Source organism: Miscanthus floridulus, chromosome 8 (genome assembly GCF_019320115.1).
Source record: "Miscanthus floridulus cultivar M001 chromosome 8, ASM1932011v1, whole genome shotgun sequence".
NCBI lineage: Eukaryota > Viridiplantae > Streptophyta > Magnoliopsida > Poales > Poaceae > Miscanthus > Miscanthus floridulus.
Genome location: NC_089587.1, coordinates 194,521,771 through 194,545,668, shown reverse-complemented (window position 1 = coordinate 194,545,668; position 23,898 = coordinate 194,521,771). Strand labels below are relative to the sequence as shown.

General features: G+C 46.0%; 1 protein-coding gene across 2 annotated transcripts; it reads left to right on the top strand.

Moving 5' to 3' along the window:
* Positions 1–18,211: 18,211 nt before the first annotated feature.
* LOC136477828 (uncharacterized) lies at positions 18,212–23,640 on the top strand. 2 transcript variants are annotated; one of them, XM_066476087.1, is made up of 7 exons: positions 18,212–19,800; positions 21,516–21,615; positions 21,713–21,870; positions 21,960–22,011; positions 22,120–22,202; positions 22,303–22,396; positions 22,769–23,640. In XM_066476087.1, exons 1-7 carry the CDS (start codon positions 18,472–18,474, stop codon positions 23,341–23,343), a joined length of 2,391 nt encoding a protein of 796 aa, XP_066332184.1. In that variant the 5' UTR covers positions 18,212–18,471; the 3' UTR covers positions 23,344–23,640. The 2 variants fall into 2 exon arrangements, with proteins under 2 accessions (XP_066332184.1, XP_066332185.1); XM_066476088.1 differs by having other exon boundaries at positions 18,221–19,800; positions 21,525–21,615.
* Positions 23,641–23,898: the final 258 nt, after the last annotated feature.

The following is a 23,898-nucleotide window of genomic DNA, read 5'->3' as shown; positions in this document are numbered from 1 at the left end:
GTAGAGCAGCCCCCGGGCGTATTTTGTAGTTCTTGTACATTTTATTGTAGCTGGAGGAAGTCTTGTGATAGGGATTAGAGGTAGACTAATCCCGTAGCGGCATTGTACTTGGAAGTACGTGGTGGTAGTTGGAGGAAGTCTTGTGATGTGGGCTTCGTTCCTTCATCCGGCAGTTCTGGGTTGATCCTCGCCGTCTGTCTTGAGACTATCCGGTGTAGATCAACACCTGATCCTGCATCACGTTAGGTTTGGGTAGACAGATGCCTGCCGACTTCCCCTGGTCTATGTTGTCCCGCCGTGCTGCTGATTTCCGCCTTGGATGCACTACGTCCGTCCTTTGAAGAAAACAGTGTAGCCGAGCGCGGTTTGTTCTACCGAGTAGCAAATTGGAGCATGTAGTCGTTCTAGAGCCTAGTTGTGTCTGGGCTCCTTTTTGCTACCTTGCTTGTCATAGTGCCGAGTTCATTGGGTCTTGTAAGATGTGTAATCTTCTATTTTTGAAGCCATTTGTAATTGAAAGAATCTTGTCTTTAGAGTTGTCATTCATTTTTCGGCTGTAATCCTGGTTATTCATGAGGCTCCCGAGTTCTTTCTTTAATAACCGGGTTCTTTTGTTCCTTGCGAGGTGGCCCTTCGTTTCTTCATGGTTGATGGGTTGTTCTTGTAGTAATCTGAAAACTCTGCTGTGGTGCTGGATGGATAAGTCTGAAATCTGCCCGTTGGATTGTACCATTGTGTAGATTTATGCCTTCTGTCATTTTAGCTGTGTCAGTAAATGGATCGTCGCGTGGTTGACGGTAGAAGCCAAATCACCATATTGGTTTTGATGAAGGAATTAACTCCGCACTTAACCTTTTGTGAAGAAAGTTTTAACTCCATCCTTATCTCGAGGAGGCTGTTGAACTGCCTGGGATGGCGATTTGGTCTCTATTTAACTAGCCACTCCGCAATTGTTTCGCCATAGCCACAATGACGAAGAAGAAGTTCATCCATAGGCAGAGTGTCCATAAGGTGTCGCGTTCTTCGCTTGTTCGCTCTCCGAGGACGGCCGTGGCGGAGTCGTCGAGCGGAAGGTCTTTGTCGTCGCCTTCATTGCCAGCCCCTCCGGTGGTGGGGATGGCTCCCCTTGTTGGGACATCAGCGTCGGTTGTCCCTCTACAGAAGAAGGAGGATCCCTCGGCTGCTCCTGTGGTCACTCTTGTCCCCCTCTCTGCTGCTGATGCTACTTCGACAAGGGCAGATTTGATCGTCCTTAGTAGTGACAGTGAAGATGAGGTTGATTGGGAGGCGCTCGCCGCCAAAGACGAAGTCGACTGGGGCGCCCTTGCTGTCGAAGATGACGATGATGTTGAATCTGTGGGTAGCGGGTCTCCGACGAGGAACTGATGATGGTTGGATGCGTTGTCATTAGCCCTCGCTTTGATGTTGGCGTAAAGGATATCGAAGGGCAGATTGTCCGGTCATAGATTTATCTTGGTGATTTGATGTATGTAGTAGTCGTGTTCTTCTATGATCATCATAAACTTTGTTTCCCCAATTTCTCTTTTCCTTTTCTTTTGATGTGGCTTCTTTTGTTTCTCTGTGTGGATTTCTCTGCTTTACTTATTCGTCAGACGAATTGTGTGTGTGATCAAGATTTCTTCCGATTAGTTGCTTCGTGGTACGTATCCGTAGCTTTGAGTAGACGAGTTGTTTCCATTTGTCATGAAATGACTCTTTGATAGGTGGAGTGCTTTGTCTGGCTTTCGTTTGCACCATGTAAACAACTCGGTATGTATAGAACGTCGTCTTGAGAGACTGTCTTCGAGTGCTTTGTCTGGCTCTCGTGCAAACAACTCGGTATTTGTAGATCATTGTCCTAACAAATTGTTTTCGAGTGCTTTGTCTAGCTCTCATGCAAACAACTCAGTATAAATTGTTGTTTTGTCAGACTTCATGTTCTTGCTAGTACTGAAAAGACTTAGGATCGGTGATCTTGAGATTGATAAGTCTCTGAGTACTTCATGGTGGAGTTCTTGGAATTTCTTCTTGTTCCTTCATGTCTTTGCTGAGCAGGGATTACCGGTGCTTTTTTCCTGGTTTTATGATTTTGTGAAGGGTGGCTTTTACCGGTGCATCAACAATGTGGTTTCGTATGTCTGGGTTGTTGCCCCTGATGCTCCTTTTGAGCGGATTACTGAAGCTTCTGTAATGGCTAAGCTTTCAAGACATTGGGAGGAGGCCAAAGTATAGCTTAGTGGTCTATCAGACCAAATTCTTGATCAAATGAATGTACTTTCTCCTTCTCTTCCGTCTTCTTGAATAGATGTGAAAAGTCAACCTTCTTTTGTTGTCCTTGTAATATACTTTGTCTCTGAATTTTTAAGATGTGAGCAGGCTTCGTCCTGTCTTTCTTTTCTTCTTAGATGTCTTTGAATAATATGGACAAGTTTCACCCTGTCTTTCCTTGTGGCTTTTTTCTACTTTGCCATAGCTTGTTTCGCTCTTTGGGTCAGCGACCGAGTTGTTTGGAGTGTTTGTGCCACTCTTTGGTCGAAGTAGTCGATTGTACCGCTCTTGGGGTAGACGATCGAGTTGTTGGAGTGTTTGTGCCCCTCCTTGGGCAACGTAGTCAATCGTGCCGCTCTTGGGGTAGGTGACCGAGTTGTTGGAGTGCTTGTGTCCCTTTTTGGGCGAAGTAGTTGATCGTACCACTCTTGGGGTAGGCGACCGAGCTGTTGGAGTGCTTGTGCCGCTTCTTGGGTGAAGTAGTCGATCGTACCACTCTTGGGGTAGGCGACCGAGTTGTTGGAGTGCTTGTGCCACTTCTTGGGCGAAGTAGCCGATCGTACCACTCTTGGGGTAGGTGACTGAGCTGTTGGAGTGCTTGTGCCGCTTCTTGGGCGAAGTAGTCGATCGTACCACTCTTGGGGTAGGTGACCGAGTTGTTGGAGTGCTTGTGCCGCTTCTTGGGCGAAGTAGTCGATCGTACCACTCTTGGGGTAGGCGACCGAGCTGTTGAAGTGCTTGTGCCACTTCTTGGGCGAAGTAGTCGATCGTACCACTCTTGGGGTAGGCGACCGAGCTGTTGGAGTGCTTGTGCTGCTTCTTGGGCGAAGTAGTCGATCGTACCACTCTTGGGGTAGGCGACCGAGTTGTTGGAGTGTTTGTGTCGCTTCTTGGGTGAAGTAGTCGATCGTACCGTTTCTGGGTTGAGCTGTTTATAGGGCTGCCCCTTTTTCCCCAACCTGATTACGGGTTGGTTCTGTCCGTTGGATAGGGCTGTCAGTCGTACCATCTCTTTATGGTAGAGTGACAAATGCTAGCTTGAGTCTCCTTACCCAAGAAGCTATTTGGCCGTTGGCCGTCAGTCGGACCATCTCCATATGGTTGAGTGACAAGATTGCCCGTGTAGCACAACCGTTTCCAAGTTGGCTGTTAACAGGGAAGCCCCTTTTTCCCCAACCTGATTACGGGTTGGTTCTGTCCGTTGGACAGGGCTCATATTTGAAGCTGTTCTTCTTGAATAATCTCTGTTTTATTTCTCTTAAAACTTGAGTACAATCTATTGTACTTAATTGTAGAATCTTTTGAGCTAGCTGATATGCCAAGTGTTCTTTACAGGTATTTCATCTAGAGTCATCAACTCGTATGTGCCGGGTCCTGTTGCTGTCTTCATAATGAAGGGTCCTTCCCATGGACTGAGTAGTTTGTGTCGTCCATCTTTCTTCTGGATTAGTCGTAGTACTAAGTCCCCTGGCTTTAGTGATCGGGGTTGAGTACTTTTGTCATAATGTCTTCGTAACCCTTGCTGATATCTTGCATTTTGTATGATTGCACTGTCTCTTATTTCTTCTATTGAATCAATTTCTAACCGCCTTGTTTCTTCTGCTTCGCCTTCTTCATATTGTTCTATTCTTGGCGATAGCCATATTAAGTCGACTGGTAGTACTGCCTCTGATCCATAGACCAGAAAGAACGGTGAGTATCCAGTTGCTCTGCTGATCTAGGTTCTTAGACCCCATACTACTTTCGGTAATTCGTCGATCCATTTTCCACCATAATCTTTCAAATCTTCATATAATCTTGGTTTTAAACCTTGTAATATGAGTCCATTTGCTCTTTCGACTTGTCTATTGGCATGCGGGTGTGCTACTGATGTAAAGTCGATTTCTATCCCACAATCTCTTGCCCAGTATTGGAATTCTCTTGCTGTAAATGGTGAACCAAGATCTATGATTATTCTGTTGGGCATGCCGAACCTATGCATGATGTCTTGTATGAATTCCACTACCTTTTCTGCACTGTATTTGACCAAAGGTTTGTATTCAATCCACTTTGTAAATTTGTTGATTGCCACAAATATGTATTCGAAGCCTCCTTTTGCTTTTTTTGAGTGGTCCGACTTGATACAGCCCCCAGCATGAGAATTGCCAAGCCGGCGGTATGCATATTAAGTTGTGAGCCGGCACATGTGATTGCCTAGCAAACATTTGATAATTCTTGCATGTTCTGACGAGCTCTTCTGCATCTTTGAGTGCTGTTGGCCAATAGAAACCAGTTCTGAATGCTTTGCCGACTAGTGTCCTAGAGGCTGCATGATTTCCACAGCATCCTGAGTGGATTTCGTCCAAGATTTCCTTTCCTTTATCTGTCGGAATACATTTAAGCAGGACTCCTGATGATGCTGCTCTTTTGTATAGTTTATCCCCCACCAGAACGTAGTTTTTGCTTCTTCGTACAACCCGAGTTGCTTCTGCTTTGTCTTCGGGTAGTTTCTTCTCTTTGATAAAATCAATGTATGTTTGTCTCCAATCACTTTGTATGACCATGATTTGTCTTGACTGGTCTGGTTCTTCTGCTTGATCTATTTCCATTGGATCTGTTGTCTCCTTCTCTTTTTCTGTGTTTCCGAGTTGTTTGATGGATGGGGCTATGAGTTCTTCCACAAATATACCGGGTGGTACTTTTGCTCTATCTGATCCTAATTTGGCTAGCACATCTGCTGCAACGTTGGAATCTCTTAGTACATGATGGATTTCGAGCCCTTGGAAAATTTTCTCTAATTTTCTGACTTCTGCACAGGACGCATCCATATTATCTTTTGTACAATCCCAATCCTTGTTGACTTGATTGATTACTACAGCTGAATCACCATAGACAAGTAGTCTTTTGATCCTAAGTGAGCTTGTAACTCTTAGACCGTGTATTAATGCTTCGTATTCTGCCTCATTGTTAGTTGCCTGCCAAAGTATTTGTAGCACATATTTTAATTGTCTCCCTTCTGGTGATATGAATAGTACTCCTGCTCCAGCTCCTCCTAACTTTAGGGAACCGTCAAAATACATTTTCCAATGATCAAGTATTGGTTCGGGTTCTTTTTGACTGATTTTTGTCCATTCAGCAATGAAGTCGGATAATGCTTGAGATTTGATTGCTGTTCTTGGTTTGAAGTCTAGGTTGAGAGCACCGAGTTCTACTGCCCATTTTGATATCCGACATGTTGCATCTTTGTTGCGTAGAATGTCTTGAAGTGGAAAATTGGTTACCACTGTAATCTTGTGTTCATGGAAATAATGTCTCAGCTTTCTTGATGATATCAACACTGCATAAAGTAGTTTTTGCACGTGTGGGTATCTCACTTTTGATTCTGTTAGTACTTCGCTTATGTAATAGACTGGTCTTTGCATTTTGTATGCGTGTCCGGATTCTTCTCTCTCAACCACAATTGCTGTGCTGACAACGTTCTTGGTTGCTGTAATGTATAGCATCATGTCCTCTTTGTCTTTTGGTGGTGTCATTACTGGTGATGATGCCAAGTATTCTTTTAACTTTTGGAATGCTTCTTCTGCCTCTTCTGTCCATTCAAAATTTCCTGCCTTTTTCAATAATTTGAAGAAAGGTAGCCCTTTTTCTCCTAGTCGGGAGATGAATCTGTTGAGTGCTGCCATGCATCCTGTAAGCTTCTATATGTCTTTAACTTTCTTTGGAGGTTTTATATCCATGATGGCTTTAACCTACTTTGTACTTGCTTCAATTCCTCGGTTACTGACTAGAAACCCGAGTAGTTGTCCTGATGGTACCCCAAAAACACACTTTGTGGGGTTTAGCTTCCACTGCCATGCTTTTAGATTCTTGAAAGTCTCCTTGAGGTCTTCTATTAATGATCCGGGTTCTTTTGTCTTGATTACTACATCATCAATGTATGCTTCTGCATTTCTTTCGACTTGACTCCCCAAGCAAGTTTGAATTGCTCTTTGATATGTTGCCCCTGCATTTTTTAGCCCAAAAGGCATTGATTTATAGCAATATGTCCCAAAGGGTGTAATGAACGAAGTCTTGCTTTGGTCTTCTTCTCTTAAGGATATTTGATGATAGCCTGAATAGCAATCTAGAAAGGATAACAGAGCTGATCCTGCTGTCGAGTCGATGATTTGATCAATCCTTGGTGGGACATATGGATCTTTTGAGCAATGTTTGTTGAGGTCTGTGTAGTCGATGTACATGCGCCATTCTTTTGAATTCTTCTTCTCTACTAGGACCGAGTTGGCAAGCCAATCCGGGTTGATTATTTCTCTGATGAATCCTGCTGCCATGAGCTTGGTGATCTCTTTTTTGATTGCTGCTTTTCTGTCTGGAGCGAATCTTCGTAACTTCTGCTTAACGGGTTTGGACCCTTTGTTCACATCAATTATGTGCTCAGCCAACTCCCTTGGGACCCCTGGCATGTCTGTTGGCTTCCAAGCGAAAATATCTTTGTTGTCCCGAAGAAAGTTGGTGAGCGTAAGTTCCTATTTGGGGTCGAGATTTGCACTGATGATTGCCGTCTTCTCTGGATCACCAGTCAGTAGGTCAATAGTCTTGGTAGCGGCTTCTTTTGGTGGTGCGAAGTTGCTTGGCTTCTTAGCTGGTATCTTAATCTCATCTGGGTTCATTTCGTTGGCCAGCATTGCAATCTCCTTTCCTTCCTTTATATCTTGTAATCTTTCAGATATTTGTACTGCTTGTACGTCGCAATCATGTGCTTTCTTTAGATCTCCTTTCAATGATAATACGCCCTTTGTTGTTGGCATCTTGAGCAGTAGGTATGGATAATGTGGTACTGCCATGTATTTTGTTAAAGCTGGTCTCCCAAGTATTGCGTGGTAGCATGATTCAAAGTCTGCAACTTCGAATTTGATGAATTCCATCCGGTATTTGTCTGGTGTGCCAAAGGTGACGGGTAGGGTTATCTGTCCGAGGGGCATAGCTGCTCTGTCAGGTACTATTCCGTAGAATGGTGTGCTTGTGGGTGTCATTAGACCTTCACAATCTAGATTCATCCTTTTGAGAGTATCTGCGAAAATTATGTTAAGCCCGTCTCCTCCATCGATGAGTACTTTAGTTACTGCTACTCCTACGATAGTCGGGCCCAGTACCAGCGGGTAGCATCCTGCGTTTGCTGCACTGGTCCATTGGTCTTCTCTTGTGAAGTGGATGGGGTACTCTGACCAATCTAGATATCTTGGGATGGCTGGTTCAGCTGCCATGATGGCTCTGTGAGCTAGTTTCTCTTGTCTTTTGCTTCGTGTGTTAGGAACACCTAAAAATATCACTGCTAATTGGCATTGGGGTTCTTGATAATCTCCTTCAGCTCTCTTTTCCTCCTTCTTGGATTCTTCTTGCTTTGGCTCCGAGTTGTTTTGATTCCTGTTTTCTCTCTTCATGAATTGCCGCTGAAAAGTGCTGCATTCAACTAACTTGTGTCTGGCCCCTGGGTGTATATGACACGGCATGTTTTCTATGTTTTTTGGCGCTCTTCCTCGGTAGTTGTTACTCTGATAGTTGCTATTACTGTTGTAACCGCTGTTGTTACGGTTGTTGCTATTGTTGTAGTTGCCATTGTGATTGCTACCATTGCTATCATTGCCGTTGTCATTGTATCTTCTTTTGTTGTCTGTGGTTGCCACCATATTGTCCTGCCTTGGTCTTTTGTCTTGCTGTCTATAATCAGGTCTTCTATTTTCTGGGTTGTCCCTAGCAAATCTGTGCCGAGTTCTTTCTTCTGACGAAATTAGCTTCTCAACAACCCTCTTGAAGTCTTCATTTGTTCTTGGGTTCTCATTGAAATAGTCCTTGTATTGCTAGTTTGCCCAGATTCCTTCTGCAAAGGCCTCTATCACCTCCCTATCAGTAATGTCGTGGACTTGAGCCCTGAATTCTCCAAATCTTCTATAGTATTCCCTTAGATTTTCTCCTCTCCTTTGCTTTACTCCTTTCAATTCGGCTGCAGTCATTGGATGGGTAATAATGCCTGCGAAGTTGTTGCAGAAAGCTTCTTGCAAGTCTTCCTAATACCTGATTGATCTTGGCCTCAATTTGTCAAACCATTGTAGCGGCATTGCTTCGAGGGCCATTGGGAAGAATAGAGCATTGATGTCGTCGTCTCCTCCAGCTAATTCAATAGATTGGGAGTAAACCCTTAGCCATTGTCTTGGTTCGACTTTGCCATCATACTTGGAATGATTTGCTGGTTTAAACTTGTGCGGTAGCTTTAAAGTTTGTAGTCTTCCTGCGAAACAAGTGAAAGGTCCTTGCTTGGTTTTGGTAATTGAGTGACAACCTAGGTGGACTAATTGTGTTTATTTGAGATACACAGGTGATTAGTCCACAGGTACATGTGTGTGAGCAACATATGCCATGAAGGTGAAAATGGCTTGGAGATGTTGCAAAGCTCACACATGTGATGATGAAGGAGCTTATTGCACATGAAACATGACATTGAGTCATGTGATCAAGGTGGAGAAGATCAAGACAAGACTTGGCTTGATGGACCGGTTGCAAGCGTGAAGGGCAAGTCGAAGGCTTTGGAGTGATGGACCGCGTGGCGGTGAAGCTTGAGCAAGACTTGGCGCCGATGGACGATGGCAACGGTTAAGAGCAAGTAGAGTCAAGATCGATGAACCAATATGATCATGTGATGATATGAAGTGGATCATATCATTGTTGATCGTGTTGGTGCATGTGTTGCATCGACATTGAAGGAGATGGAATGGAATGCGCAAGGCAAATGTATAACCTAGGGCATTTCATTTCACCGGTCATAGGTGTGTAGAGAAATTTATGACTGGGTTTAGGATAGATGGCCGTACTATCAAGAGGGGCAAACTTGTTTGCATATCGGTCATCTAGTGCCACTCGAGTGATCTAACTTTGCATTGTCGCTAGGATCGAGTGGCGTGGCAAGTTGAGTGGCTAACATCCTTTGGGAAATGATTGTGAAAATGCTAACACACATACACATGATGGTGTACACTTGGTGGTGTTGGCACATTTACAAAGGAGGTGGTGTTTGATGGTGTAAACTTGTTTGCAAGCTCGGCGGGATTCGGCACTTTCGGGAAAATGGAATGTCTATTTTCTATTGCGCCGGATGCAAACTCTTGGTGGTTGGCATATTGGAGCAAGGGTGAAGAAGTTAGAGGAGAAAGGGATTCGGTCTAACTGTTTAACAGTGACCGGACGCTGAGTCCGAAACGACCGGACGTTGAAGTAGTGCGTCCGGTTAGGCTGTCGGTCGGCACAGTGCTTAGGGTTAAGCACCGGACGCTGGATCTGAATGCACCGGACACTGGCAGGCTGCGTCCGATCGCGCTGACGTACGATGACGCAGAAGCTGGAGAGTGACCGGACGCTGGTGCTGCGTCCGATCGCGTTCGACCGGACGCGTCCGGTCATGCTCGGGAGCTTACTAGAAACGACCGGACGCTGAGGTCCAGCGTCCGGTCAGTTGAAACTGCTGCGTCCGGTCAGGTCAAGTGACCGTTGGAATCGGGACACGTGGTCGTCTGCGGGCGACCGGACGCTGAGGTCCAGCGTCCGGTCAACACGACCGGAGCGTCCGGTCGTCCCGACCGTTGCCCAGTGAAGGGGTAACGGCTAGTTTAGCCCTTGGGGCTATAAATAGAAGTAGCCCTCGGCCATGGCTGGTGCTGAGCACCTCAAGGGACTTAGTGTCCATGCTTGTGAGTGCTTGGGAGCCCTCCATCACACATATACTTGATAGTGATCATTCGATTGTGTGAGTGAGCGATTCTAGTGCTATTGCATCGTGAGGTTGCATCGAGTGGCACTAGGTGATCGAGTTGCGAGCCGGTGGTGCTTGTTACTCTTGGAGGTTGCCACCTCCTAGACGGCTTGGTGGTGGTCTCCGTCGAAGCCTGCAAGAAGCTTGTGCGGTGCTCCGGAGAAGAGCTTTGTGAGGGGCATTGTGCTCGCCCCACGGGAGCCGCGAAGAGCAACTCTAGTAAAGCGAGACGCGAAGGGCGACAAGTGGTCCGGCCGGGTCAAGTGCTAGAGCTTGTGGTAAGCACTCCACGTGGGAGAGTGTGACTTGTGAGTCACCACTAGCAAGAGGACCGGCGGCAACCTTGAAGCTTGTCTCAACGGGGACTAGCGTGTTGGCAAACACGTGAACCTCGGGAGAAAAATCATCGTGTCAACTTTGTTCTTCCCATTGGTTTGCAACCCCCTTACACAAGCTTGTGATTACTTTCACATACTTTGTGCTTGTGTAGTTGCTCTTGTAATTAGTTAGCTTGTGTAGCTCACTAGTTACCTTCTAGCTTGTGTAGCATAGAAGTAGCTCCCCTGAGTGGCTAATTTGGTTTTAGTAACCTTGTTAGTCACATTGCTTAGTTTGTGTAGCTAAGTATTTGCGCTCTCTAATTAGGCATTGGTTGCCTTGTTATTGAGCTTTGCTAGTGAGCTTAGTTGGCTTTGTGCTTTTGCTTACTAGCATGTGTAGGAGCTCCCTTGTTGCTTAAAGTACTAGTGGCATAGGTTTGTGTGACCTTGCTCCTAGAATTGTTTAGGAGAGCTCTAGCTAGCTCGGCACCTTAGTTGCATAATTAGTATCTTTGCAAGGTGCTATGAAACATATATAGAGGGGTGTAGTCTTGGCTAGACCGATTGTTTTTATTCCGCATTTATATCGGTTAGCCGACGCGATTAATTTTAGAAAAGACTATTCACCCCCCCCTCTAGTCCGCCATCTCGACCCTTCAACAAGGGAATCTGTCGTATGGTTCCGTTCTTCCATAATCTGGCGATCTTGCCCTTCTGTAATAAGACATGTCTTCTTTTAACTCAGACTCTCCGTAGTCATCTTCTTTGTCAAATCTTCTTGATATTTCTTGGTAGCGTTGGTTCAATTCTGGTTTGTCTCTTTCTTGTTGCTTTGAGTAGTGTTCCTTCCTTAAATTGATATCAGCACTTTCTACTGGTCCTATCCTTTGAAAATTCGATTTTTTGGGTGGCTGCTCCCTTTGTGGCTCCTGTGGAATTTCTTCGTCGGGTTGTTTTTCTGATCCCCCGACTTCTTTCTTCTGGTCTTCCTTTGCTTTCCCGTTATTCGTGAGGGTGTACAACTCCTTTGTTAATTCTTCAATTTTTTCCTTTTTTGTATTTTTTGTGGCTTCTTTTTTCGCCTTCTTTCTATTGTATTCCGTTAGCTCCGCTTTGTATTTATTCCAGACTTGCTTCCTTTGTTTAGCCCGGTTCCTCCTTCCAGCTTTCAATTTGTTTTTCTTTAGCCTTGCTAGTCTTTGCTCATCATTTTCGTTGCTGTCGCTTTTCTCATCTGGCGAGATGTTGCCTTCTGATTCGTCTGAAGATTTTATATCTGGTATCTGTGGTGGTTCCAAAGGTTGTTCTAACTGCTCCGCCATGTATACAGTATACCTCTTCCGAGCTCTTCTTGTACGGTATTCCATCCTTCGTTTGGTTGAGCTGTCTATAGCTTCTGAAATGGATCCGAGTTCTTTTCCCTCTTGATAAGGTAGTTCTTCAACGCGCGTGCCAGTATGGACTTTGCTTAAAGTGAAAGAACCTGGCCAATGCACCACACAATCTTGCGGGGTCACTGTCATGATCATCCCTTCTTGTGCTCCCTCTAGGAGTATTCTTCTTGCTGAGTTCTTGTTTTGGGTAAAGTGTTGATAGACTGATGCCGCGTTGCGCAGTCCGTAAGTTCCCAAGCTCTTCTTTAAGTTGTACGGGTCGTATCCCTTCGCGATCGTTGTTGTGTCTCCGTGTCCAATTAGGCTTGGCTCTTGTGCCGTGAAGATTGTCTTGGAATCGGGTTGCATCTCTTTTTCAGAGTCGGTTTCGTATCCGCTTTCTTCCTTATTCCGAGTTGTATCCGAAGTTGAGAGTTTCGTCATCTTCTCGGCGAGTTTGTATTGAACTTCGTCATCGAATTCTTTTTCTTCTCAGAGATGGGTACGAAGCTTGCCGTCGCCGTCAGCCTTGCAGATCCAGGATCCGAAGACAAAGGTTGTTCCCGCCGAAAAGGTCATCTTGAGGTTGAGGTCCGCCGAACTCTCGAGAAAAAATTCGTCGAAAGCCCCTGCCTGGCGCGCCAGCTGTCGATGTTTTACCACCGATAGCCTGCCACGGGGGTACCCAGGACAGTTGTTCGGGCTTCGGCGAATAGTGGAATTCGGCGGTTACGCAAAGAGACTCACGATTTATACTGGTTCAGGCCCTCGACTTGGTCGAGTAATAACCTTACGTCCAGTTTTGGCGTTAGCCTGTTTGCGTTGTATTGCTTTGAGTATCGGGTATGTGTTCTCCTCTTACAATGGGTACCCTCACCAGCCCTTTATAGTCCAGGTGCTGAGAGGCGTTGTTTGTGTCCTATTCGGATACAAGGTCAGAGTCCTAAGCTACGTTTCGGACGCCTTTCCTTGTATAGTTTGCTTTGGAGTTTCGGTTTTGCACGTTGCTTTGCTCCGCGTTCTTCTTGACGATTGGGCTGTAGGCCTTGTTACCAAGGTCTACCTCCCTACAGTATGGTCCATGGGGGGTCCGTAGGGTTCCCCGTCGACACCTAGTTTCAGGTGGCCCAGGGTAAGCCTAGGCTCACTATTGGGATTTTTTTAAAATAAGGTTGTATCAAAGTGGTGCGATGCGCATACATATGCACAGGGATAGATTCAGTTTCCCTGGCAGATTCAGACAACGCTCGTTTTCGTCCTAGTACTGCGTCAATTAGCACTAATCTAGTAGTATTCAACATTATCCTACATGCATGTGTGCAATTTGATGCTTTTTTTTTCTGGTCTGAGATTCACATGCACCGGTAACAAAAGCTGATACGGCGCTCTGTGCCCTGCCGGATCTTTTCACTGGCCGCCATGCTCCATTCTTTCGTCCCGCCGTGCTGTGCTGCCTGTGGCATGGTACCGTCAGCTCAGGACATTTCACCCCCCTACTATCGCCTATCGGTCGGTTGCCACTCACGTACGGGGTACGGCGTATGTATGGGTACGGGATCCGCCACGGCTCGCGGTCTCTTGGGCTGGCGGCTGGCAGCTGGCAGATCTCACGTCATCGCGCGCGCGCACGGTGTACTACCATACACGGTGTGATCGAGCGAGCCCCCGTCCAAAGGCTACCGGCTCCGGCGAGGCAGGCATCTTCGCGTCTTGGGAGATCGCCCAGCCCAGTTGCCCACGCGAGCTCCGACAGGGGCGCGTAATGGCCGGGGACCCCGGGGCCCGTGGCCGGTGGTCCATATGCCATGCATCCGAACCCTCCGATCCATCCGCCGATCAATCGCCTAGCCACTATTGGGATCGATCGATGATCCCCGGCCGGGCTTTCTACGGCCAAAACTTTAGGCGTCGTCCCGTCCCCCGTGACATTGCCCGGCTGATGCTCTGCTTACAGCACAAAACGTTCGCCGATCGACACCGCACCCGCGCAGTTCGCGGTGAGGGGGTGAACACGCTGCGCAGCGGTGGTCCGTCCATCCAGTGTGGGCGCAGGCACGCACGACGTCAGTGGTGACCGGGGCTGCTGACGCCGCGGCGCGTGTGTTGCCCGCGTGTCTGCGCGTTGTTTCGTCGCGCGGGGCCGCATGCATATGGGTGCCCTTGGGTCTGGAGCCGGCGTCGGCGTCGGCGTCGGCGCCGTTGCGGAGCGGAGGGGAGTCGGACATGCTACTGATGTGATGATGGATGGATGGATGGGTTCCCCCGATCGATCCAAGGGGTTTCCCCCCCTGCTGTGGTCCTGTACGCGCGTCTGTCGTGCATGTGGCCTGTGGGCGTACGTATGGTGCGGTGTTCTCTTTACGTGCCCCGGTGGAGCACGGATAGCATCTCCCTCTGTTTGCTTGCCGCTTCCTTTCCTGTTGATCTAGATCTCAGGGTTTTTCCGGCGTTGGCAATAACGAAGTTATGCATGGTGGTCCTCGGTGGTGGCTTATGCAGAATTCACTCTGTATAAACGGATTGCTCGGCGAGTCTTTTGCTTTGCTGTGTGTATTAGAATGTGCTCAGTCACGTCAGGGGCGCTTGAAATATAATCTTATCATAGGCCTTGTTTAGATTGTAAGTTTTTTCACTCTCTCTCCATCACATTAAATCTTTGGACATATGCATGGAGTAAGTCCAATTTACACCCTCCAACTTACAGCAAAGTTCAGATTTCAACCTCGAACTTCAAAACCGGACAACTTTGGCCCTCAAACTCTCGAAAAAGTTCAACTTTCAACTTTCTGGGCGGTTTTGCGGGTGAACAGTAACTTTTGATATTTTCGAGAGCGCCGAAATTTTATATTATTTCTTTGAGCATCTTAACGTCCTCAAATGAAAAAACTCAAAACTACAAAGTTGTAGATCTCATCGAGGTCTACAATTTATATATATAAATTATCTTCATCCGACATCGTATTGAAGGGTTTTCTATTTTTTCAAATTTGAGTCTCATCACGCGATAAAATATGGTGCTGAAATTTTATATTATTTTTTCGAGCATCTTACTGTCATCAAATGAAAAAACTCAAAACTACAAAGTTTTAGATCTCATCGAGGTCTACAATTTATATATAAAAATTATCTTTATCCGACATCGTATTGAAAGGTTTTCTATTTTTTGAAATTTGAGTCTCATCACGCGTGAAACAATTTTGTCGCATGATGAGACTCAAATTTCAAAAAATAGAAAACCCTTCAATACGATGTCGGATGAAGATAATTTTTATATGTAAATTGTAGACCTCGATGAGATCTACAACTTTGTAGTTTTGAGTTTTTCCATTTGAGGACAGTAAGATGCTCGAAAAAATAATATAAAATTTCAGCACCATATTTTATCGCGTGATGAGACTCAAATTTCAAAAAATAGAAAACCCTTCAATACGATGTCGGATGAAGATAATTTTTATATATAAATTGTAGACCTCGATGAGATCTACAACTTTGTAGTTTTTAGTTTTTTCATTTGAGGACGTTAAGATGCTCGAAAAAATAATATAAATTTCGGCGCTCCCAAAAACATCAAAAGTTACTGTTCATCCGCAAAACCGTGCAGAAGGTTGAAAGTTGAACTTTTTCGAGAGTTGGAGGGCCAAAGTTGTCCGGTTTTGAAGTTCGAGGTTGAAATCCGAACTTTGCTGCAAGTTGGAGGGTGTAAATTGGAATTACACAGTTTGATTGTAAATTACGAGACGAATCTTTTGAGCCTAGTTAGGCTATGATTGAATAATAATTGTCAAATACAAACGAAAATGCTACAGTGTCAAATACTGATTTCTAACCTTAATCTAAACAAGGCCATAGAAACATTTTAGCGGCGGTGCCACGTCGTTAACATCATGGCTCTCGTTTGTGCACTCATTTCTTTTCACAAGCCCAACATCGCATACCTCTCGTGTTGCCACTCGTCGAGTTGTCGTCCATCTGGTTTGCCGTACTACTAATAAGGTGATTAATGACAGGGACATTCCTGAGGTGATTGATTTAATCGAGTAAAAAACCACTGATAAACGTAGAATCGTGCGTCCACCTTCTACTAATAGCCGGAATATGTTCACTCACCTTATACCCTCGCTTCTACCTTTACAATGCTACTAACTCAACTAATCCACTGATTTAAACGAGCAGCTGTTTTTTTAGGAAAAAACAGTTAAGTTAGGCGCCAACCTTTTTCCGTTAATGTTTTGATGCTGAATTATATATTACTCCTTACATTATATGAATCGAAGACATTTTAACTTTTTTTCTAGATACATTGTTTTCTATTTATCTAGACATATTGTATATCTAAGTGTGTAGCAAAACTATATATATAAATCCAAAACGTCTTAGGATTTGGAATGGAGGAAGTCATACTATTGTATTTTCTTATCTATAAAAGCCCGCTTCCCCAAAATATCCATGCTGAGCCTAGCTCGATATCTTTAGGGCATGTACAACCCACAGACGGGGGTCATCTGCAACACCCTCGAATCTAGCAAACAGACAGCTAAAAAGACAGGTAGTACAATGGAGAGTCTGTTGCATCGTCTGCAAGCTGTTTAATGCTTTGCATGTAGCTAGATCAACCGTGAACAATATTTTGTATACCATTGTGTTGCTATTTGATAGAAATGGATCAAAAATAAATTAGATAAACATGAATACAATATTTATTTTAGAACCTCTGAATGTTACTCTCTAAATACAGTGCAGCAGCGGATCAATATAATAATCACTGGCGTTTCCCGGACCTCACCCACACAACGTCCCCAAGCACGAAATCCTCCGGCCAGTAGAAATCCTCTTTCTTCTTGCTGCCCTGTGTCGGAGATTTCACGGCACCGCTTACGCTGACCACACCTGGTGGATGGGTATGGGTAGCAGCAGGTCCGGCGGCGAGAAACTCCACGCCCATGCCGGCGTTGACGCCAGACCCAGAATCGTTGCTCTTTGCGGTTTCCGCTGGACGAGATCCGATCCCGCGGGTTCTCGGGCACTCATGGAGGAAGCTGCTACCACCGCTGCAGATTTACCCTCGCCGTCGCCGCTGCGCCCTTGCTCTTCCTAGCCATCGCCACCGCACTCGACTTGCCAGGGAGAAGAGATGCAGACGGAAATGGATTTTGGCGCCATAGAACAGCCATCCGCATGGGCTGCAGCTAGATCCCGCGCGCGCGTAGCCTGGAGACGACGCCCGTACAATGCAGCTCCCCGTCATCGCGTTCGCCTTGGAGCACGAGCCCACCCCGTCGTCTCGTGAGACGACGGCCTCGGCCTGTCTATTGCCTAGGAGGGTGCTTTCTGCAAATCTTGCCTCATGGAGACGGCTCCTACAGACGCGTTGTACTTACCCTTATGTGTCCTGCCACAGTTATTTGGGATCCCTCTGGAACACAAGATTTTCAAAACGTAGGAACAAAAAAATGTAGAATTGAAGTTGCACGGAAGTTGTAATAATCCTACAAAATTTAAAATCTAGAAAAGTTTTTGTTGTGACCTTTATATACAACACAGAGTACAAAAGAGACGTAAAAAAAAGTCTCTATGAGATCCAACCAAATGGTAGTTTTTCTTCAAAATTCCGATGGTTTTATCCATCCCGTAAATATCCAAAATAATTTTGGTTTAATATTATGTTCCAAAAGGGACATTGTAGAAATTTCTCAATAGGATTAAACTTTTCTCTATAGGATTAAGCTTTTCTAAAAAAAATCCTATACTTTCCATTGTCGCAAAGGGAGCCTCACTGTCGACACTAAGAGCCTCTTTGACAGGGCTCTTGTAGGAGCTGTGTCAAACGCCTGTTTTGGAAAGAGCTCTGCATGAAGAGCCGGTCAAGAGCCGGAGCTATTTTTTGCCTGTGCAGGAAAAGCCTAAAAAACAAGCTTCGCGCGGCTCCTTACTGTGAGTTCACGTCGTCTAGTGCGAAGAAGCCGTTTTACTAAATGTTTTTCAGAACAGCTCCAGCTCCTCCAGAGAAGCTGTTTCTTTAAATAAGTCAGAACCGGAGCTATTTTTAAAAAAGCCAAAGCCACGCCATACAGGCCCTGAAACGGGAGAAACACGGGACATATCGGACGCCCGGGCGGGAGCCGTCGTCACCCAACCTCTACAGATCGCCCAAACTGCCATGTCGTCGTTACACAGCCCGCAGTTACGCGGCACACCAATTGAAACGCCGCCCCGTGGCACCCCCGAAAGGCCCAGACGGCATGACCGCATGAGCCGTCACGCGGAAATGGAAATTACTCCGGTGCTACCCACTGACACCGTGGTCCCACGTACACCCGATTTCACCGCTTCCGCTTTACCTTCTCCAGTTTAGGACAGCGAGCAGTAATAACAGCGCCGGCAAAGCCCGCCACCCCGGGCGGACAAGAAGCAAGCAATTACCGCGACAACAGACGACGGCGACGCGAGCAGCCGAGCACCAACCACCCTTAAGTAAGACGCAGGGGGCGGCGCTGCGCTGGGCGGGCGGTGAGATCAGAGGAAGCAACGGGGTCGCTCGCGGGCGCTGGGGCGTGGGCGACTGGGCGTGGCGGATCTCATCTAACGCTCCCACTTGCTGCTACGACCTCTGACCTCCCTCCCTCCCTCCTCCGTCTCATCATCATCTTTGTCCCTCTCGCGCAATTCGCCGAACACGCCGCGCGCACCTCGCCTCCCCGCGACGGCCGCGTCCACGGCCAATGCTGGCGGCGCGATGAGCGTGGAGGAGGAGGTGGAGCGCGGGGAGGAAGAGGAGGAGGAGGAGGAGGAGGACCTGTTCTACGAGTCGCTCGACCGCATCTTCTCCTCCTCGGGCTCCTCCACCTCCGCCTCGGACGACGACGGCGCCGACCGCCCGCGCCGCCGCCGCGGCTGCGATGCGCCGGCCGCGGCCACAGCCGCGGCAGCGGCGCTCGACCTGTGGACCTACCAGCCGGCGCCCGTCCAGGAGCGGCGCCGGCGGCTGCTTGGGCTGATGGGGCTCGCCGGGTTTGAGACGGGCCGGTCCGCCTCCGAAGACGCCGCGGGCCCGCCCCCGGCCTCCCCCGTCTCGCGGTCCAGATCAGGCGGGGCCGCCCTGGGCTCCGCCGGGAAGCCGCCACTCGGGGGCGGCCGTCTGCGGTCCTCGTCCGACGGCTCCGATGCTGCCGACGAGGACCCCAGGTGCTTGATCAGGAACCTTGACGACGGCAGAGAGTACGTGGTGAGGGAAGAATTCGGTCTCCGTGAGGTCGGCACGGGGCGCCACCTTACCGTTGAGGAGCTGGCCCGCTCACCTATTGTTCAGGAGCTTATGCGCCGACAAGCTTTCAGTACTCCCAACTCCAACTGCACCTCAAATTCCCAAAGTGGCGCCTCCACGCCGATCGAGAGATCGAGCTCAGGTTCCAGCAACGGTGGGGCGCGCTACAAGCGGCGTAGCGGCTGGCTCCGCAGCATCCGCTGCGCAGCTGGCTCCTTGGTCACCCACTCCCGTGACCGCCGCAGCAGCGACGAGAAGGACACGTCTTCAGACAAAGGCGGCCACCACTCCAGCTCCGCGACGGATGACAGCCAGGACAGTGTTCCACGCCATGGCCCTGCCCGAGTCAAGGTGCGGCAGTACGGGAAGTCACATAAGGAGCTCAGTGGCCTGTTTATGACGCAGCAGATACAGGCACACAGTGGTTCCATCTGGAGCATCAAATTTAGTCCTGATGGCCGTTACCTTGCGAGTGCCGGGGAGGATTGCATAATTCATGTTTGGGAAGTGTTGGAGTTCGAGAGGGCAGGGAAGGAGAGGGAGGTGAAGGAGAACGGGGTGTGCAATCCGCTTGTTGCTATGGTGTGCAATGAGTCATCAGGGACGATGGTGGCATCAGCTGCTCCAAGTGGGAGCCATTGGGAGAAGAAGCTGCGATCAAAGGTACTGCACAGTGGGGGATCAGTGAGCTCAGACAGGTTGATGGTGCCTGAGTATGTGTTTGCACTGTCCGAGAAGCCTGTGATAACCTTTGCAGGGCATTCAGAGGATGTGCTTGATCTCAGCTGGTCCAAATCTCAGGTAATGTACACACATTTCTAATTTATCTTCAATTCTAATGTGTAAATATTAATTTTCAGTGTAAGTGCAAAGTTCAGGCTACAATAGAATGTGGAATACCTGAAAGTAGGATATCAGTCACGGAAATTAGATCCGAACATAACTCATTAAGAACACAAAAGCTGTGTAATAACAATCGTCATATTAGAAACATCGTGATCACACACCAGCTCAACTTATTTATTGTTTGGTTTGGGCGTACATAACTTGGCATCCAGATCTGGCATATTGCAACTGGTGCACTGTCTGGAAAGGAAAACTTGACCAGCTGCCATTTATGCATTTTCGTTTTTGCGATAGATAAATTGACTTTATTGCTCCCAAGTGTACCCAAGCTTTTACCATGTGCATAAGACCCAGGTGCTCTCTACATGTAACTAAGACATGGTCTCTACACGCTTATACATTGCCATTTTACTATGGTTTTAATTTCCGTCTCAGTGCATCTAGAAAGTTCAGCACATAAAAACTAAGCAGGAATTACACTGCAGGCTCCTAAACTTGCCTGGTCGTCTCAACTAACTCCTCAAACTTTTAGAGCCCCTTGAACTTGCATGGGTCTCACCAAAACCCCTGAACAGGAGCAAAGTTTAGGGGGTTAAATCAGACAACTGTGCAAGTTTAGGGGCTAGGTGTGACAACTGTGCCAGTTGAAGGAGATGAGAAAGTAATTTGCAAGTTTGTCTGGCTAGCCGGCTAGCCGGCTAGGTGACTACCGCTACCGCACAAGTTCAGAGACCTACAACACAGTTCTTTCTTAACTTATTGGCATTTGGAGAACCTATTGTCTATGATCTGGATGATATTGTTGTGTGCTTTCAAAATGTAGATATTTGAGTCCTACATTTGAATGTCAGCTAACCAGTTTCATGATACTGAACTGGAATTGAAAGTTTTTCTTTTTTTTCCCTGTGTTTTTTACCCATAAGGTTCCGATTTTGTTAATCGATATTCATTCTTTCTCTGCATCAGATCAAAGAAGGTATTAAGCTTGTCAAGAGAGTTGTAATTTACTTCCTCTGTTCCAAAATGTACACTGTTTTAGCTTTGACCTAAACCAAAATTCTCTAATTTTGACCAAGTTCATAGAAAAATGAGCCAACATCTACAGCATCATATTAGTTTCATTAAATCCAACATCAAATATGTCTTGACAATGCTTTTATTTGGCATTGTAGATGTTAATATATTTGTCTATAAACTTGGCCAAAGTTAGAGAAGTTAAATAGAATAAGTTAACTTTGATGTAGTGTAGGTTTGCCTCTGTCAGACCTTTTTTTTGAATAGTTTATGGATAGCAAATACTTTGACAAAATCATGAATTAGGTATTCTATATCACTAAGATGAAATGAGATTTGTCTTGTTTTAAATGGATAAATCTTGGTTTTAAAAGTGCAAATTAACTATTCCATTGGTATTTATTTAGGAATCAGTGCTCATAACTAGTCAAGCTACTCTGTCCTCAAATACACTGAAAGCATATGCGGACAGCCAGACACCATGCACAGATTTTTTTTTTTTTTTTGCTAGGCACTTGTCTTGCTCGTCTCTTGGGATACTTGCTGCTGTTAGTAAAGACATATCCATTTCTACAGCATGTTGAATTTGAAGTATAATTATTATGAATTCATTGTAGTTTCCTGCTAGTTCAGCATCCCTTATATCCATCTTTTAGTTCCTGCAGTATTTGCTTTCATCATCAATGGATAAAACAGTACGGTTGTGGCACATGTCAAGCACTTATTGTTTGAAAACCTTCTCACACACTGACTATGGTACGAACATCACTTCAGAATCACCCCACCCCGTCCCTCTCACTGTCTAAGCACTGCAACAGCATTGTCCGTCTAATATAATTTCTTTTTGATCCAGTGACTTGCATCCAGTTCAATCCTGTTGATGATAGATACTTCATTAGTGGTTCCCTGGATGAAAAGGTTCGTATCTGGAGTATTCCAAAGCGTGAAATTGTTGATTGGGTCGATCTTCATGAAATGGTTACTGCTGCCTGCTATACTCCAGATGGAAAGGTTTGAATTTGATCTATTTCATAGTTTCTTAATTTTGGTCAAGTGGAGCTGCTAGTTGTTCATCCTAATACCTTAAGATGTTGTCTCAGGGCGCGCTGGTTGGGTCCCACAAGGGCAGTTGCCATCTGTATGATACATCTGGTACATCGGCTTGCATTTTAGTTCTGTTCTCAACTCTCATTCAAAGACCTTATCTCCTGTTCGGTGTCTTGCAAGCCTAACCTTATATTTTTCATTTCTCCTGGCTAGATGACATGCTTTGCTACAAAACACAGATCGACCTGCAAAACAAGAGAAGAAAATCTAGCCAGAAGAAAATAACAGGATTTCAGGTGCTTATTTTGACTAAACATTGTGTTGTCATGTGAATCATTCTGCACCAGAGTTAAGATATTTTTGGTTTGTTAAACTGAATAATAGCTCCTTAAACAGTTTGTCCCAGGGGATTCTTCAGTGGTCATAATCACATCTGCAGATTCACGAATCAGAGTTCTTGATGGTTTTGAGCTAGTTCATAGGTTTAAAGGTAAAAATTTATTATCAACTATTTTTCACTTAAGTTTACAATTTACACTGGTTCAGAACTTCAGAACATGGTGCAATCATTGTTGACTACTTGACTGTGAATACTGAAGATCAATTGTATCTGCCTTGTTCTTCCTTCAAGCGCAGTGCTGGAACATGTCAGCTTGCGCTTTTCTGCTATCATTGGCTCTATTGTTCACTTAACATGTTCAAATAGCTCGTCCCTGTTGATAGATCTAACGGCCACATTGTTTGTTTTCCTGTGCATATCACTCTCTGTCTGTTATTAAGAAAAGGAATCATTGCTTAATTTTCGTCTTCTATTCTGCTGCTTGGTCCAGTTACATAGTTCTTATGTCTTGCCATATTTCAGGATTCCGAAACACCAGCAGCCAAATCTCAGCTTGTTTAACTGGAAATGGGCGGTATATTATCTCAGCAAGTGAGGATTCCCATGTATATGTCTGGAGGAACAATGATGGTTTGAAACCAAGTAGAAAGAAGGGCATTGTTTCTGTTACAAATACCCATGAACACTTCCACTGCGAGAGTGTGACAGTTGCTGTTACCTGGCCTTTTACCAGCACCACAATGACTTCTTTAATGAACCCCAGGAAACAAGAAGAGCTTGATCGTGGGTCTGAGAATGACTATTCACCGCAAGGTCTGCAAACCAAACTTGCTAAGGAACAGGAGATGCCAGATGTTGAGTACCGGAGCACAAATATCACAAGTAACAACTTGAATCATAATGGTGACCGGACATCTCCGACTTGTCCTGAAGAACTTATCACACCATCAAATCAGAATCTCAGGGCTACTACCTGCCATGCCAACGAGGGAGATCAAGCTCTGAATCAGTCGGCCTGGGGCCTAGTAATTGTCACAGCAGGCCGTGGAGGTCAAATCAGAACATTTCAAAACTTTGGTTTTCCTGTAAGAGTATAGCATGAATCTGAATACGTAAGATAGTCACTGCCATTCAGGAGTGTAGTTTGTGTATAGATAGGAGATAGTGAGTGAGTTTCACACTATTCGGGGATTGGGTTTGACTGTTCCTTGGTGCACCTGCTAGAGACCAGAATCTTCATCTAACATACACTGTCAGTACTGCGAAGCTTGGTATGCCAAATTTATTTACCCGAAAGGCCTAAATTGTACATGAAAGAGAAAGCCCTACAGGGCTACAGAGAGCAACACTATCAGCTGACTGGAGATAAGTCATCTCTGTCAGCTTCAACCCCACCTTTCGCTTTTAGCCTAATTGTCATTTTCACTTTGTGGGTGTCATGGTATTGGTACCGTGAGTATTTTTTTTACCTGTTCAAACAATGCTGGCAAATGCAGTGTTTCCGCGCCAGATAAGTCAATAACGAGCCTTTGGCTTACTCTTTTTTTTTCGAATGAGCCTTTGGCTTACTTCATCTTTTCTGATTGTCAATAATAAGCCTTTCGCTCACGTCTTAAATTATGGGTAGGTTGGCATGTAAGTTCACTTGTTGG

Excerpts from the sequence above, each read along its gene's own strand:
- LOC136477828 (XM_066476087.1), top strand. The coding sequence starts at position 18,472 with ATGAGCGTGGAGGAGGAGGTGGAGCGCGGGGAGGAAGAGGAGGAGGAG. Across the intron at positions 21,871-21,959 it reads GCTATACTCCAGATGGAAAG|GGCGCGCTGGTTGGGTCCCA; the intron begins GTTTGAATTTGA and ends ATGTTGTCTCAG. Across the intron at positions 22,397-22,768 it reads GCTAGTTCATAGGTTTAAAG|GATTCCGAAACACCAGCAGC; the intron begins GTAAAAATTTAT and ends GCCATATTTCAG.